The sequence below is a fragment of the Uloborus diversus genome, chromosome 2 (assembly GCF_026930045.1).
Source record: "Uloborus diversus isolate 005 chromosome 2, Udiv.v.3.1, whole genome shotgun sequence".
In the NCBI taxonomy this organism is placed as follows: Eukaryota; Metazoa; Arthropoda; class Arachnida; order Araneae; family Uloboridae; genus Uloborus; species Uloborus diversus.
The window spans coordinates 64,397,290-64,413,167 of record NC_072732.1 but is presented as its reverse complement, the minus strand read 5'-3'; the positions used below and the strand labels follow the sequence as shown (position 1 = coordinate 64,413,167).

Below are 15,878 nucleotides of genomic sequence, written 5' to 3'. Positions count from 1 at the left end.
CCAGCTTTCAATGCACATAGAGATGTTGACGTAGTGTATTCCACCCTAGTTTATCGAAATACCGGCAGTCGAATATACCGAACACGATCCATCAGTAATTTTGAAAGTACTGCATAAGACTTATCAGAATCACGCAATTTGAAATCGGCAGTAAATTTACTAGTTAAGACCCGTTCGGCACTTCCATTTCGAACTCCAATCAGCGATGTTTAATTTGAATTCCTCGTTTCAATTCCCTCGTTACGAGCAGAAATGCAATCTAGCCGAGTGATTTAGGTACCCCAAAAGGATACTACATTAGGGTTGAGGCACTAGTTCGCCAGTGTGAATCAATAGGCAGCGAATTAGCGTGGGAAATTAGGTGTAACTCAACAAGGTGAAGATGGGCAAGAATGACCAGTGCGAATTCGGGCATAGCGTGGAAGATAATGGTTTTAGAGAACGGAAGGAAAATTTATGATATGTTCCGGGGATTGTCGTGATAAGTCTCGAAGCCAAGATTATGCAAAAAGTACATTTCATGAAATATGAGTGAAGGAACGTAACTTCGATAACTAGTTTCTTCTTCTTCTTCTTTTTTAAACAGTGGGGTTGTTTCCTTCAGTCAAAAGTACTACTTTTAGTAACTAAAATCCATAGAATAAGCAAATAATAATAATAATAATAGCATGAAGCCAGAAAAAACTTTTGTTTCCCAAAGTTATTTTTTATTTAATTTTTTTTTAATGTCCGAATTTGGGAATAAGGCGTAGTTTTAATGACGTCACAAGTGATTGGCGTGCTAAATGTTGACGCTTTGCTGTCAACCGCGTTGCCAGGTTATGATAATTTGCACTGTGCGCTAATGCCATTAATGAATGGTATTACATCACTTATGATGTCATGTGCAGAAGCGTAAAAATGAATTTCGATCTGCGCAACGATTAAAATGTTAGTTGTTAAAATATATTCAACTGTGTCAAATTATTTCTTAAATGGTTAAATCCTACGTTTTTAAGCACGCTCTTTCAGAAAAAACACTTTTAAAATTTCGGAAACAACCCCAGTTAGTAATTTCACAAATTAGATTAAAAATAATGCTGGCATGACTAATAAATTGCTCTAAGTCGCAATTTTTCACTAATAAAATTATAATTCCCTGGACTTGACATTGTTGAAATAATTCCTTCATTACAACATTAAAATACCGATACTTTTTTTTTGGGGGGGGGGGGAGAGAGAGAGATATTGCATACATTAATTTAATAATTTAATAGTTGAAAGCTTTCGATCTATTTTCAAAATTTTGAAGAATTAACGTTGAAAATTGTTGACATAATGTGATTAAATCGTCTTTTTAAAATTTTCTTTAATACTCTCTGAGGCGAAATTATTCAGGCAATTGACTCCCCTGTATTCTAGGCCTGAAAGACCAGGCATTAACGCCATTAACACTCTGGAACAAAAATGCAATGTGTGGAACAGTAAAATGGTAAAGTAATTACATAAAGTTCCTTCTAATTGCTTTATTAATATTTAAACACAGTATTGTTTATTATTCCCCAGATCTATTGTCAGTAAATAAGTTATTAGATTTTAATTAGTATCTGGAATGGTTCACAGATTTCAAAGCCTGAACAAGAGCAATAATGGCAGCTGATTTTGAAAAGGTAACAATTAAACGACTCATTTCAGAGCATTAATGACGAGATTACACATGCTTCGTGGAATGAAACAGTTAACGACACTTAAAAAGTACGTAATTAATCAACCAAATGTTTCTAAAATTCAAAAGCCCGTTCGAATTTATGTGAAACGTTCGACGGCTCATTATCTTGATTAAAACTAGAGATAGCTGTGATTATTCATCTGTATTATTAACACATCAACAGAATGACAATCCCAATCCTAACGAAAATTGGAAGCCAAATATTTTTCAATATTAATGTTGGCAACAGAGCAAGAAACGTTCTATGAAGCGATGGGTCGAAATCAGGGAAGATTGTCAGTTTGATCATCGGCTCTATTTGCCGCCGATCTTTATCGGCTCCAAGACGGTACTTTATCGATTCATCGATTATGAGCCTTAAGAGGGAGGATGGGGTAAGGAACAAGCCGAGATCAGACGATCACAAACGTACGTGTGGCAGGAGGGTGTTGGGGTAAAATGGGTGGAGTGTGAAAAGAAAAATTTACGAATATTGAAATAAGGAGAAGAATGATTTCTTATCGATTTTTATATGGGGTGAATCTTATTCCATTCGTCAAGACGAAACGTGACATTTTAAATTTATTTTAATGTGGACGAAACAGAAATGGAATACACTTAGATTTGATGAAAATTATAATGGAGCCTAAAAAGATGGCAGATGAAATAAAAAGAAGAAAGTACAGAGCACACCTATATTCTTCAGAACATATACTAATGCGTACAAGAGTTTAAAATTCTATCTAATTTGTAAAAATTCACCGGAAGAAAAAAAAAGAGCTAAAAGACTGAATTTCTAAATTATTACAAACTTTTTTTTCATATTTTCGATCGATGTGCACAGATTTATGAAATTGTTCACCATTACTTTCCAAGAACATGTGTTTTTTTCTCATAGTGAACAGTTTCAGCATTGCTTTCTACTTTCAGCGATTTTGTACTTACAATGGACGTAGACTTTTCTTCACCGAAAGGCAAACTGTTTAAAGTCACGAAAATTTCACTCTGAATTCTACCTAAAGAAAATTTCTTCAACTACATCTAATATTTTTTTTCCATGTCTTTTTAAATAGCAGAAATAATTTCACTACTCAGGAAAAAGTTAGCAATCATGCAACATTTATGTTTCAGTTTTAGATAAAACTGACCCCCCCCCCCCCCCCCCCCGCATCCCTCCGTCTACACACACAAGCTTTCAACATATTTTTTACGCACAACTTTAGTTAATTATTTATAGCAACTTTTTCTAAGCTTATATAATATATTTTTATGTTGGCTCTAGCCTAAGCGTCCGAAGAGAAGGCCAACTAATATCAATTGATTTTAACGCGGATTATCATCAGTGTTTAAGCACAATAACTGCTTATAAAGAACACAAAATTTCCCAACTTTTCCAATTTTGTTAAAAAACTTGACATCTCTCGATATTACTCTCTCTCTCTCTCTTTCATTTTTGTAACTCCTCGATATTATTTGGCCCTCAACAACATCGCTATTCTTATCGCTTCTCCAATTTAACCCTGAACTCCAAATCAAATTTAAAAATAATAAAACCCACAGCAGTAAGAATGTCTCTCTTGGCTTGCACTCGAAAACCCGAAGCAACAGACTAAATTTCAGCATTTTAGGAAACAATTGAACTTGAAAGCAGGCTCATAGTTGAAACTTAATTTCTCGCCTAATGAAATACGAGGTTAAAAACCGTGGCATTAAAACTAATGAGTAGCTCCATTTCAAAGAATAACAACAATGAATCAAAACCACATAACCATTCTCAAAATCTACCCACTACGCTGATCATTAGGGTGAGGGGTGAATGTTTCAGGGTGATGTCATCCCTTCTGCGAATCGACATTCAGACAGACAGCCAGACGCCGTGGTTCCCCTTTCCGAAGATCAATTACTTTAATTGGGAGAAACTTTGGTGGGCAAAGGTACGACTTGCGTCACACCGTCACGTTACGGTTCCCGTGATTACTGAGAAAAAGTATGAATAATAGTTCCAGACGAAAGATATAAAGAAAAACGCTTATTCAACATATGTGGCCAGGAAGAGGGGTATTTTATGGATTCTCTAATGCGGTTTCGTTTCATAAAGTTGTTTTATTGTACCACTAAGCAAAATTGAAAAAGAGAATAAAACCAGATTTTTAAGTCATCTCTTTGTAAGTAGTTATTATTATTATTATTATTATTATTATTATTATTATTATTATTATTAATACACATTTTTAAGACGGAAATAACCTATTTAAGCTGTTCAAAGAAAAAACTTCCACATTTTCGAACAGGATCAAGGTCTGATTATTGAATAGGCCAGCTAGGCCGTGGCCCAGGGCCCCCACTATCTAGGTGCCCCCAAATTGCTAAAATTGCTTTAGTCAATAATCTAATGAGGCTAAAATTTTAATATCTAACTACAGGAGGGCTCTTCCGAAAACTGTTTGACCTAGGGCCTACCAATCTTAATCGGGCCCTAAAAATGATATATTCTTTTCTTCTAAAAATTGATGTATAAGGTGATGCGAGGATTCTTCAAATCCAGCACATTGAAAAAGTCCTCAATTCACATCTTGTAAACCGAGTAATTTTTAGAGCTCTCAAACTCATTTTAATAAATAAAATGATTGCAGAAAACTAAAAAAGACCCACTGACAAGCCACACTCCTTGAGAGGCAAGGTAACAGCAAAAATCGTCTAAGGCAGCATCTGGCAACCCTGGTAATTTATGCCTTGATGGAATCGTGAATAGAATACATGAAAATGCTACAACTGAGGCAAAAGTTAATGAGGAGTCAAAAACACATTGAATGCCGTGGGAATGTAAATCAATTCAAACAATAAGCAGCCATTTCTTGCCTAACACACCAGATGAGCAAATACAAAACAGTTTTGTTCCATCCATGCCAGAGTGTGAAGCTGAGGTGGGAAAGATGAAAAGAAATTCATCCCGTATGGCATATACCTCCCCCAAACATTTTTTCCCCTCAAAGCACAGCGAGTTGGGGTGGGAAAGGGGGGTTTTACGGGGATCAGAATCTTAGGAGATCATTACATGGTAATGCGGTTGGGTGGAAGGAAGAAGTTTTGATTTATTTAGGAAGAAGCTTCAAATTTTCTCTCAACCTGCGTGCGTGGATTCCATCCACTTTGGAAAAATCTAATAAAGTCTGCAATCTTGACGATTTGTTTTTCTGCGTTTTCTACACCAGATTTGAAACACAAACTCGCTTATTGCACCTTGGAAGCATTAAAATCTCTGCACGGAAAACATTTCGCATTTGGAACCGGAAACGTTTTCTACAAATATATTTTGGTTAAAAAAAAGATGAGTTGCAGTTTAAAAAGGGCAGGAGAGAGCAAAAATAAGGAGAGTTACCACTAAAACTGATGATAGAATGAAAGGTGAGCTTACAGGCGAACAAACTGAGTGTCTCAGTTAAAAATTCAAGACAATTAATTACACAATAACACCCTAGCTCTTTTGCACTAGCAAGAGTTGGGTCCAAAAATAAATGCGAATGTTATGCCGTGATACGCAAAAACGCACCAGAAAACCTCGAACAATTTGAAAAACCACACTAGGGCACACATATAGTTTTAAACATTTGTTAACCGCTATATTTTCCCCCAAAAGGTGTTATTGGCGGCGAGTAAAAAAAAATAGTGTAAGTCACAAAACGCTGTGTTTCATATCTCGGTGAGTGAATATTAGTCGTACTAATTTTAAACCTTTTGTGCAGGAGTTATTTTTTACTGGAGATTATTTCCCTAAATATAAGTTAGAAGACCTGGGGCCCGAATAAAAAGTTAAATTTTGTATTTTTTGACTTATTTCATTTTTACTTCAAACTTTCAATACCTTAACTCTGCATCTGATTTTGAATATTTTTGCAATTGAAAGCATACATCTAAGACTAACGGTTGCGAAAATAAAGGTCTTGCAGATTAAAACGGAACACCCTGTATATATTTCATCCCTCATTTTGAAAATCTCGAGCCACTTTCAGGCTCATGCCCGGTCAGCAGGTGTCTCTTCTCCCCCCCTGTGCACGCCCTTATATTCTCCAATATTAAAACCAGATATGTTTATCTAAATTTTAGTTATGAGAAACAAAAACTTAGAATCGAAAAGTCACTCCTTGTGGCTTCTCACATTTCTGCCCAGAGCCCTTCACTTATTCAGACACAGAGGTGCAGTGAAGGACCTCCCTAGAAACTTCGGATCTTATTTTGCCATATTGCCAGTCACACTATGGTAATAGGTATGGAGATTAAGATCAGCCATGACCCTTCAGCTCTCGCAGATTGCATATGGATTTTTAAAAAAATGGAGGAGAAATTAACACATAGAATAAATGCCAATGCTCAAGAAGATATATTTCAAGAACAGCGGAACTAGGAAGTGGAAAAAAAGGCATCCGGTGTATTGGCTAACACTCTGCAAATGCTTTCGTAAAAAAGACCTTTCCTGTTTGTCTTGTTTATACATGCACTTAATGCTTTTGAAGGACAATAGTAACTAAGTTGGAGCTAAGTTGAAAAGGAAATCTCAGAAAGCTTCTGAAGAATCCGAGAGGAATCAGCTTACAGCACTACGTAACAAATATTTCAACAAGTTTCAAATAGTTAAAATCAGCGTAAGAAAATATTGATGCAACAAACAGTACTGAACAGCATAGCAAGTTTGAGAAGTCTAACATTTTTTCAAGCATGACAGCCTCAAATACCCCCCCCCCCCCCACCTCAATTCAACTGATTGTACTTTTTTCTAAGTCTAAATGTTAAACTAGGTAAAAGAGGATATGATTAAGTTGTTGTTGAACACAAGTAATTATCTAATTTTCCAAAAAATATAATATTAAAAAATATATTCGGGTTATCAGAAAATAGGAATTCAATTCGGCTACTATCAAATAAATTGCTATTTCAAGTTACTCTGAGCAGAAAAAATAATAGTGCAACTGAACCGAAGTACTTATGTTTTTGGGCAGCCTCTCATTTGATCACACTAACCGCTCTTGTTGGCATGAAATCCACGAGGTTTTGCAACACTTTTTTGTAATATCAGAGTGCCGAACTTCACTTTTGCTTTTTAAACTTCCTTTCTACATTCGTAACAAGAAAAATCAGTTCAATTTCAAATTTTTGGTGTGTTACCTCGAAAAAATGATACGATTTTTTTTTAAACAATACTTTAAGCCAGTTGTATGAGTGGTTTCCAACCAGACATCTTGAAGGTTTCAAAAATTAAATTTTATTCAACCGTATGACACACGTAACGATTTTATCCGCATAATTTCATAATTCAATAAATCCAAAGTTACAATGGAAAAATAAATGTTTGTTTCAAAGTCTCGGTCTTGGATTTTGTTTTATTTAATAAAACTTTTATCTGACACCACATTTTTTCCTCTTCCTTTAAAAAATAAAATTAAATAAGTATTATATAAATAAAAGAAATATAAAATTGTAATAATATTGAGAAACAAAAATAATCTGCACAGCAATAAATAATAATACTCTCTTTTCATTGATTTATTATTTGAGTCGATAGACTCAAGAGATATCCTAACAGATATTGCATTGTGGAAACAGTGGTCAACAACTGTTTTGGTTATGTTCACTCTACAAATTTTCAAATGTTTTAAAAGTAGTAATTTTCCTTTTTAAAAAAATTTAAAATATCTTTAAGAGAAACTAACTACCTCTCGGTACGGTGAAATATTGTGAAGCGAAAAAATTATAGAGTAATACTGAATTTTTTATGAAACCACGTTAGGAAATCTTAGGTTTTGGAATAATCAGTTCCATCAGACCTAGCCAGCAATTAAGGTTCAAAAACACGACCGATTTTGAAGCAATGAGTTTAAAATCGGGAAGAGGGGGAATATATTTTTAAAAAGGAAAATAATAGGTATCAATTATTTTAATGTAACAATGGCTTGCGCCGAGTGTGTAGAAATGAAGCTGAATAATCACGATGGAAAAAAAATAATTTTACATTATATCATTAAATTGAATGCAATTAGCGGATGGAACATTAAAGTCATTAATGTAATTAAATAAATCCATTGTATTTAAATTATTTCTGGATATTGTTATAATAGGAAGCATTAAAAATTAAAGACTGCTAAAGCAATGTGAACATGGGTTAAGGGAAATAAAATAGGAAATGAGTTACAAACTCTTGCTATAATGAGAAACAAGAAAAGTACTTAACAGCGGGTAAGCCACTAATTTATAGGGCTAATGATTTTTAAAAATCAATTAAATCATGTACTAAGCTCAAATGTGATTATCTTGCAGGGAAAAAGTAATGCACTAGCAAATAACGCTGCCATAACATTTTATAATGGTAGGTCATCATTTTTTAAGAAAATTTCAGCTGGAGGGGAAAAATAGAACATTGGAGAGATGTAGAATATAGGTACGGATTACTCTTTTAGAAATCAGAAACCAAATACATACATGCAAATGTTTCACTTCAGAACATCTGTATTTCGATTTGCTTTTGTTAAGTAAAGTTAATCACAAAAAAGCAGGTCATTATTTTGATTGGGCGTCATTTGAGAAATGTTGTCATGGTTCTTCCTGCTTCAGTGAGGGCTAAATATGAAGTGTTAGTTATCATTTTGATATTCTCGATGAAAAACGGTATTTCTGTTAATACGGTTTTGTATCTCGAATTGAATAGGTGATTGGAGGTACGTACAATTAAGATATTCGAAAATGCCATTGAAATTCTATCTGTTGATTACTGGACTTATAATTCACAGTCTCCTTTTATTCAGGTGAATAATTACTTTCAATAATCAACCTGACTTACAAGGATTTTCAGACTCAAACTCAATGATAAGCCCATGGTAAAAAATATTCCTTCGAAAAAAAAAAACGATCGTGATGAATATCTATTTTGTAGGTTTTCAGTAACGATACGTAATGGCTGCACCATAAAACATTGTGGCAGATTGCACTAAAAGGTGGTGCGAATCTGCTGGGAGTAAAGGATAGTGCATTAATTTTACCACACTTCGGTGAAAAATACGCAATTTTTTGGTGTTACCTTGTGTTTGTTGCAACACAATATCCCAAAATTTATGCACCATCATTTGCAAACAGCAAACTAGAACCAGCTTTTGGTGCATTACACAATAAAATTTTTAGAGTGTACAACAAGAATTTTAGCAATGTTCTGCACAGTTTCAGCAACGGGACACCAACAAAATCACATATAGCAAAGAAGGAGGATGGTTATGATTATAAAAGGAAAGATTGAAAGATTATTCATATACCACCCTACGGGACTGAAAAGTTCCGAGACATTGATTTCAGAAATAAATTACATCACAACTTACTGTCCCAGAGAAGTTCCGTTCCAGCATTGTCCTTCTTCCCTCACTGCCCAAGATTCGTCGCTGCAGACAATGTCAGCCAAATTGGCATAATGTCCTTTCGTTTCAGTCAATCTCTGCACAATTTGTTGGAGTCTTATGTACAAGCTATCCGTTGAAGACCGGACGGGAACTATGCGTCCGGGCGTCCCGCCAGGAGTTAAGACACTAGGCTCCGTGACATCACGAGATGCCCGTCTGGGATGGCCACAAGCTACTTTCACCTGAAAGAGATAAAAAATACATTTCAGATCCAGTAACAGGTCATAATACAGAATGTCAAAAATCGCCGATGTTTTAAAACTTAGTTTATTTATTTATTTTTTTTTTTTTTGCTAAGTCCTAAGTTGAGTAAAGCTGGTTAAAGCAATTAAAAGCAGTTTAATTAGAAGAACACACACTTTTGATAAAAAATACTTCTGTGGAATTAACAAATAAATAGCTCATTTTCCAAAAGGCCCTCTTATTTTTCGAAATTCAGTATTTTATTTTTGTTTGTCTCGAAAATTTTCAGCTTAGAGCACTCAATTACATATTTCTCCATCATTCATGCACCCCCAATTATCATTAAATTGCCCCCCCCCCCCCCACTGCATTAGCTGCAGGGACTTTTCTCTTCATAAATCGAAAATCTAGTATTAAAACCACCACAAATTAGGAAACAAAATCTGAGACAAGCTTACATGTCGTAAAATTCAAGTTTTAATCGGGAATGTCCAACTTAAATGAACCTATTGCTTCCGTTGCAAACTGATCTTTACAATGACGGTAATCAATGGCGGATTTACAGGTGGAAGGCCCGTCACAACGTACTTTTATGAACCCCTTTGTCAATCAGTATTTATGCAAGTGCAAACTTTCATTCTACCGTAAAACTCGTGGGAAGGGGGAGAGGGAGGGGTAATTGTTACAAAAATTTAGAATTTTCTGAAGAGTTGATAATAGATTCTTTTCAGAACATCATAATTTTCAAACTTTGTTCTTTTCGTTGAAAGTCTCTTCAACACTAATGAAGTGTTCGAAAAATAAATTAATTGAAGGAGCTGTATCGTTCAAACAGAACTGTAGAAACACACCTTCCATCGAAGTTAGGAAAACGCCTTTTTGAAGCCAGTGAACATATTCTTGCCATTCACCGCTCCTAAGTTTAGAAAACCCCTTCCAAGATCCTCGAACGTTTCCATCATCTTGAAAGGTTATGTTATCGCACACGATCTGGCGAGCGAAAAAGGCCATAAATGTAACACGCGACGACTGATAGGGGGGACAGATCAAGTGACCGAATAATTCGCCAGATCCTCAAACAAACAGATCTTTAAAGGATGACATATGTCACCCATTACTTGGGAGCTAACCTCTTGACCCAGCGTGTCAACACTTCGTCATTTAACACAACATATGCCAACTATTTAACGATTCGCTGTTGTGGGTTATTACACTTGGCATCGTGCCGCCTCGATCTCTTAAGAAAAAACCGTCTGAATTCTTGAAAGCTTTCTGAGTAACAACTCAAATAAATGTAACAGATAAACACCAGGGTTTTATTTTTATTCTGTCTATTTATTTATGCTTCCAGGGTATTTAGTGAAACGATGTTAGTGATACTGGCGAAGTAGACCTCCGTCTGTTCGATCTAAAATCGATTGTAAAGAGAGGGGTGATTGCTCATTTGATGGAGGTAGGCCCGTTGTACACCCTCGATAAGTAACGTCACTGTGAACTAAAGAAAAAACCTACAAGCATCAAGCTCTAATTTTATAAGAAATACAAGAAATTTAGTTAAATCTAGACCAAGGGCCTGCAATAATTTTAAATGAATCTGAAGACTTTTGGGGGGAAAAAAATCGAGCTTCGTGGGGGGGGGGGGAGATTATATAAGCTTTTTTCTTTAAAAAATCTTTACTCATAAATTTTATAATGCAAAGAGTATGTTCAAGGTGGGCGGCCTTTAATTTTAAATGACATAATTTGTTCTTTAAACGTTTCCCAGACATATGTGAACCATATATGATATCCAGATAAATAGCTCAAATCAGTCAATACATGACTTAAAAAACATTAGAATTTTTTATTTATTTATTTTTTTTTTTCATCTTTTAAAGAATATTTTGTCGTAATTTTTTGTACAAATCATGCTTTCAAAATTGTTTCAGGGGCCTAATTTTTGACCGATCGCAAACGTAGAATTTATCATCAATATTGTGTAAAATAAATGAAAAGTTATGACACTATATCAACAATATGGTTAAAAACATAAAAGATAGACAGTCAACTAATTTAATCGTCTTCTTCGGTCCTCTTAACATTGGTTCGCATCATCCAAAATTTTGTGATAGAAAGTTACTGCTGGACAAAACAATAATGATAACCGCATATTTCTGCAGACATTAATTTCCAACAGTCTGCAACTAAGTAGGAAAGGAAGAAAATAGAATACTAATTTTCGAAAATTACTCAAGCCATAGAAACATTCAGGCACATTCTTGAGAAACAAATTTCAGTTTAACAACACTTGCGAGTCCATCAAGGCAAGATGGCGATCATTTTGAAACACTAATTATTATTAATAACCCGCGGGATATTAATAATTATTAAAATCAATTCAGTTGCCAACGCAAGAGCAAGTGCACCGGGGGAAGGGCTTTCTTCGCGTCCCAGCCGAAAAGTGTGAAGTCCCCACTGTGGACATTTAACGCGGAGATTCCGATAAAACCATTAATATAGTGCTCAATTATGTGCTCTTAACTAGGGTGGTTAACGTTACGAGAAATGATATATGAGGAAAATTCGCATATGAAGTGGAAGTAATGGATGGCATAAGCACGAAATTAAATATTGATTGCTGAAGGACGATTGAGGACACTCGTGGGCGCATTGTGATTAAGGATGGCAAAATTTAGAGATTCGATTCCTGCTATCGGGTTATAAATGTTTCTGGCATTCCAATTGATGATAGTAATAAAAATGGGTGAAGGTGACCTCCAGACAACTATGGGTCAAGTTTTTATATGAAAACTTGCACGTAAAGTTAGTGGAATTGATATTAATCTTCCCAAAGCGATTGGCATTTTTGGTTACATTTAGAGGACGATCAAGCAGTAGGTGCCCCACCCCTTCCCTTCCTTTATTAGCACAGACTCACAGGAGAAGTGGATAAAATATTACTTAACTGTTCCAGAAAAATTATTTAAGAATGCCTACGGGTTTGATCAGAGTATGGGCGGGGGCGCCGCTGTGACCTCAAGATAAAAAAAAAAAAAAAAAATCGGCAATTTTGTCAGACGATTCGGCAAATTTATAGGTAACATTGCAAAATATATTGATGCTATGGTTACATTTTATTATTCAGGCGTCCCTATGCATAGGTAAATGGGGGGCAAGTGTCTAGGGTCTTCAGTAGAAAGGAGGCCACAACTAGTGAATTAAAATTGAAAACTTTTTTTTTCCCCATCAATGAAAAAAGTCAAGCAATCTGAAAAACAATGTGTTGTTTTGAACACGGGGAGATTATTTTTCAAAGCAACATTAAAACACCACACACACACATATAATTGAATGTTTGACTAGTCTAGAAGACATAGAAACAGTTGACACCAGAAACGAATGTTTGACTTGACTAGACTAGAAGGCTGAGAAACAGATAACAGTAACGAATGTGTGACTAGACTAGAAGAAAGAAATAGCTCACAAAAGTTACGAACGTTTGCTGAATGGAAACCGATTCCTGAAATAATTAACATTGTGTGGTCTACAGAGAAATTGACAGCATTATTAGAAATATCGTTTGAATCAGATTAAGCACGTAGCCATTTTGTCCAAAACCATTGCAAGCATTTCCTAAACAGTGCAAACGAAGTAACTTGGATTTTTTTACGAGGCGGCTCGCTTACAGAAAGAAAAAGTCAACATTTTTTCTTCAAACTACGAAGTTAGATCGCCCGTTTCCGTTTCCTTATTAAAGCACAAACAATCTCCTTCCTGTTTCGGCTTGTGATCTAAACGTGACGTCGTTTCCGTCAGACAGTCTGGTCTAAATTTGGTCAAAAAACTGCTGCTCACTTTGACAAAGCATTGCATTAAAGCAGTGAAAATATCTAAATCATTATGACAAACATCAGGGAACATTCCCATTCCCAGTCACCTGAGAGTCACCACCTTTTGAAGATTCATTATAGAGATAATCAAAATCATTCCCTTTGGAATGATTTTGAATTGTTCATTTTCCATAAAGGGCTGCCCATCAAAGATGTCAAACTCCCCCCCCCCCCTCCCGTTTGTCACAAAGTCACACGTTACCATACACAATTCCGAAAATCGTCGCAAATGAAGGCCATTTTTTTAACCCAGTGCTTCTCAAACTTTTTTTTACTTTGCGGCACACTTAAGAAATTTCTAGATCAACGGGGCACACTGAACTTAATTTCGCAATGGTAATATAGAAATGTTTTTATCATTCACTGGTAAAAAGACGGGGGGGGGGGGGGGGCTTTTTTCATATGAATAAAACAATTATAACTACGTAGTGTATTTAAACTTATTTAGAACTAGTGGTACCGCACGGCTTTTCCCGTAATAGAAAAATTAAAAGGTCTTTTGATTCACCTGTATATTTACAAATAATGTATGGTGAATTTTCTCGCCAATTGGCTTGTACCCATGTTACGGTTCCACGTTATGATAATTTTCGTATCTCGCCAATTTGCTTGTGCCCATGTTACGGTTCCACGTTATGATAATTTCGTAATTTACTCGTCCATCTTATGATAATTTTGTTCTTAAAATTGGAATAGAAAAAGAACCACATCGAATTTTCGAAAAATCGCTTCGAGGCGCACACCCCCATGCTACAAACTAACTTTGTGCCAAATTTCATGAAAATCGGCCGAACGGTCTAGGCCCTATGTGCGTCACAGAGATCCTGACAGACAGAGAGACTTTCAGCTTTATTATTAGTAAAGATAAAGAAGTAGAAATATTTCGAATGTATTGAGGTTGATAATGAACAACAAAACTACCTATATCAGACTTTGCAGAAAATTATGTTTCATGTGTTTCAAAGCATTTCTGTCAAGCATGTCATTAAAGTGCACATTGCAGTTAAACAATTTATTAAATAATGTTTCAAAAAAGAAGCAAGCAAGAAATTATAACCAAGCACCTAACTTCCGTTTGACATTAATGAGACACTTGAGCCTGCCTTGAGGAGCAAAGATGTTTGATATTCAGTTCTATGCTGGAAAGAGCTACACGATGTTCTTAATCCAGGCTCTTAAGAGATGATATCTTGCTGGTTTTTTTTTTTTTATAAGTGTGAGGGCTGAGAAGCTGAGTTCGTAAACATATGTAATTGAAAATGATACAGCACATCAGTAACAAGACAAGAGATGGCGGGATACTCATTTTGAACCAGCAACCAAAATTCGTCCAGAGGCACTTCGCTCAACTTAGTTTAAAAGTACGGTCGCTCTTAAGGTCCATAAATTCTTTTCGTGCCTTCAAAGAAAGATCTTTAACTGATGCATCCGCAGATGAAGAGAATGGATCGCGAATCCACTGTTATATGTTAGTATTCTTGAAATAGTGCTTAAACTTGTCCTGAAGTAGGACTAAATGTTCTGCCACCCCATTCAGCAGCTTTTCTCCATTGCCATTTCCAGACTTGGATAAAATGAAAAGCTTTCTGCGAACACAAATCCTAACTGGAAAATTTTCTGCAAATAACTATTATAACTCACTCATGCTTTATTTATACAAAAATATAAAAAAGGGGGTGAAGAGCTTTATTTTGCAACAGCATATAGTTCATGCTTACTTTTCACTAACTGAAGAAAACTGCTTAAACTATTATTTTTTGCTCAATATCAATTGCATGATCATTATTATTTTAATTTTACAGTGAAAAAGTTCATGTAAATCTGATAAAACATGAGCTACCTGCTTTTTACTTGAAAATTTTATACTACTTGAACTTACTAATATTACTTGAAGATATTTGATTTTGTACACATATCAACATAACTACTTATTTGTTTGAAATTAAGTATTTCTGCAAAAATAAATACCGTATCTTCTGCATATTACCTGTTAAAAAGTTTTAAATTAATGCTCCTCCCCTCTCTCTACGCCAACGCATTGGAACTCAATTTACAGTGGGAGAGATTGTTCTATAGTCTGTCAAGTTGTTTATTTTATGTACTGTAATTTTCGTCTTACGTGATCCAGGCTGTGTAAAATAACTACAGTCATAGTAAGAGCGGTCTCGACTTGACTTGCAACCGTTTACTCCTTTGTCTGTTAAGTAATTAGCGTACTATAATCGCAATTTCAAGAAATAATTATTTTTTAGATTAATAACTATATAAGATTTGGAAGAAACAAATAAAATATGGGTTTTTTTTTTAATGTCTTCATTTTTTTTTATTAACAATAAATAGTAGTGAAAAAAATTTCTGCAGAGCCAAAATTTTTCTGCGAACACCGTTCGCGCGTTCGTCTATATTATGCAAGACTGGCCATTTCCTTCATATCATGTTGACAACTATTTGAACATGTCCAATGAGCCACGATCTACTTCCTCTCTCCACAGCGGAATTTTTGATTTGAACCCTTTGAACCCGTTTAGCTTGTCCATACATGTAACCCAAATTCTCTCCTTGTCTTTGCATTTTCCGATTCAACTCGTTAAGGTGTTCGAAAATGTCAGCCATGTACGCTAGTTTTGCCAGCCAATATTTGTCTTGCAACTAACTGGCGTACTGCATTTCGTTTTTTAAAATCAAAAACTGTCGTACCTCGGC

General features: G+C 35.3%; 1 protein-coding gene across 1 annotated transcript in view; it reads right to left on the bottom strand.

Moving 5' to 3' along the window:
* Positions 1 to 15,878, bottom strand: part of LOC129235202 (glypican-5-like) — a 202,983-nt gene that overhangs the window by 68,136 nt on the left and 118,969 nt on the right. The window contains exon 4 of the mRNA XM_054868908.1: positions 9,046 to 9,305. Coding sequence (XP_054724883.1) covers positions 9,046 to 9,305 — 260 coding nt within the window. The remainder of the gene's footprint in view (positions 1 to 9,045; positions 9,306 to 15,878) is intronic.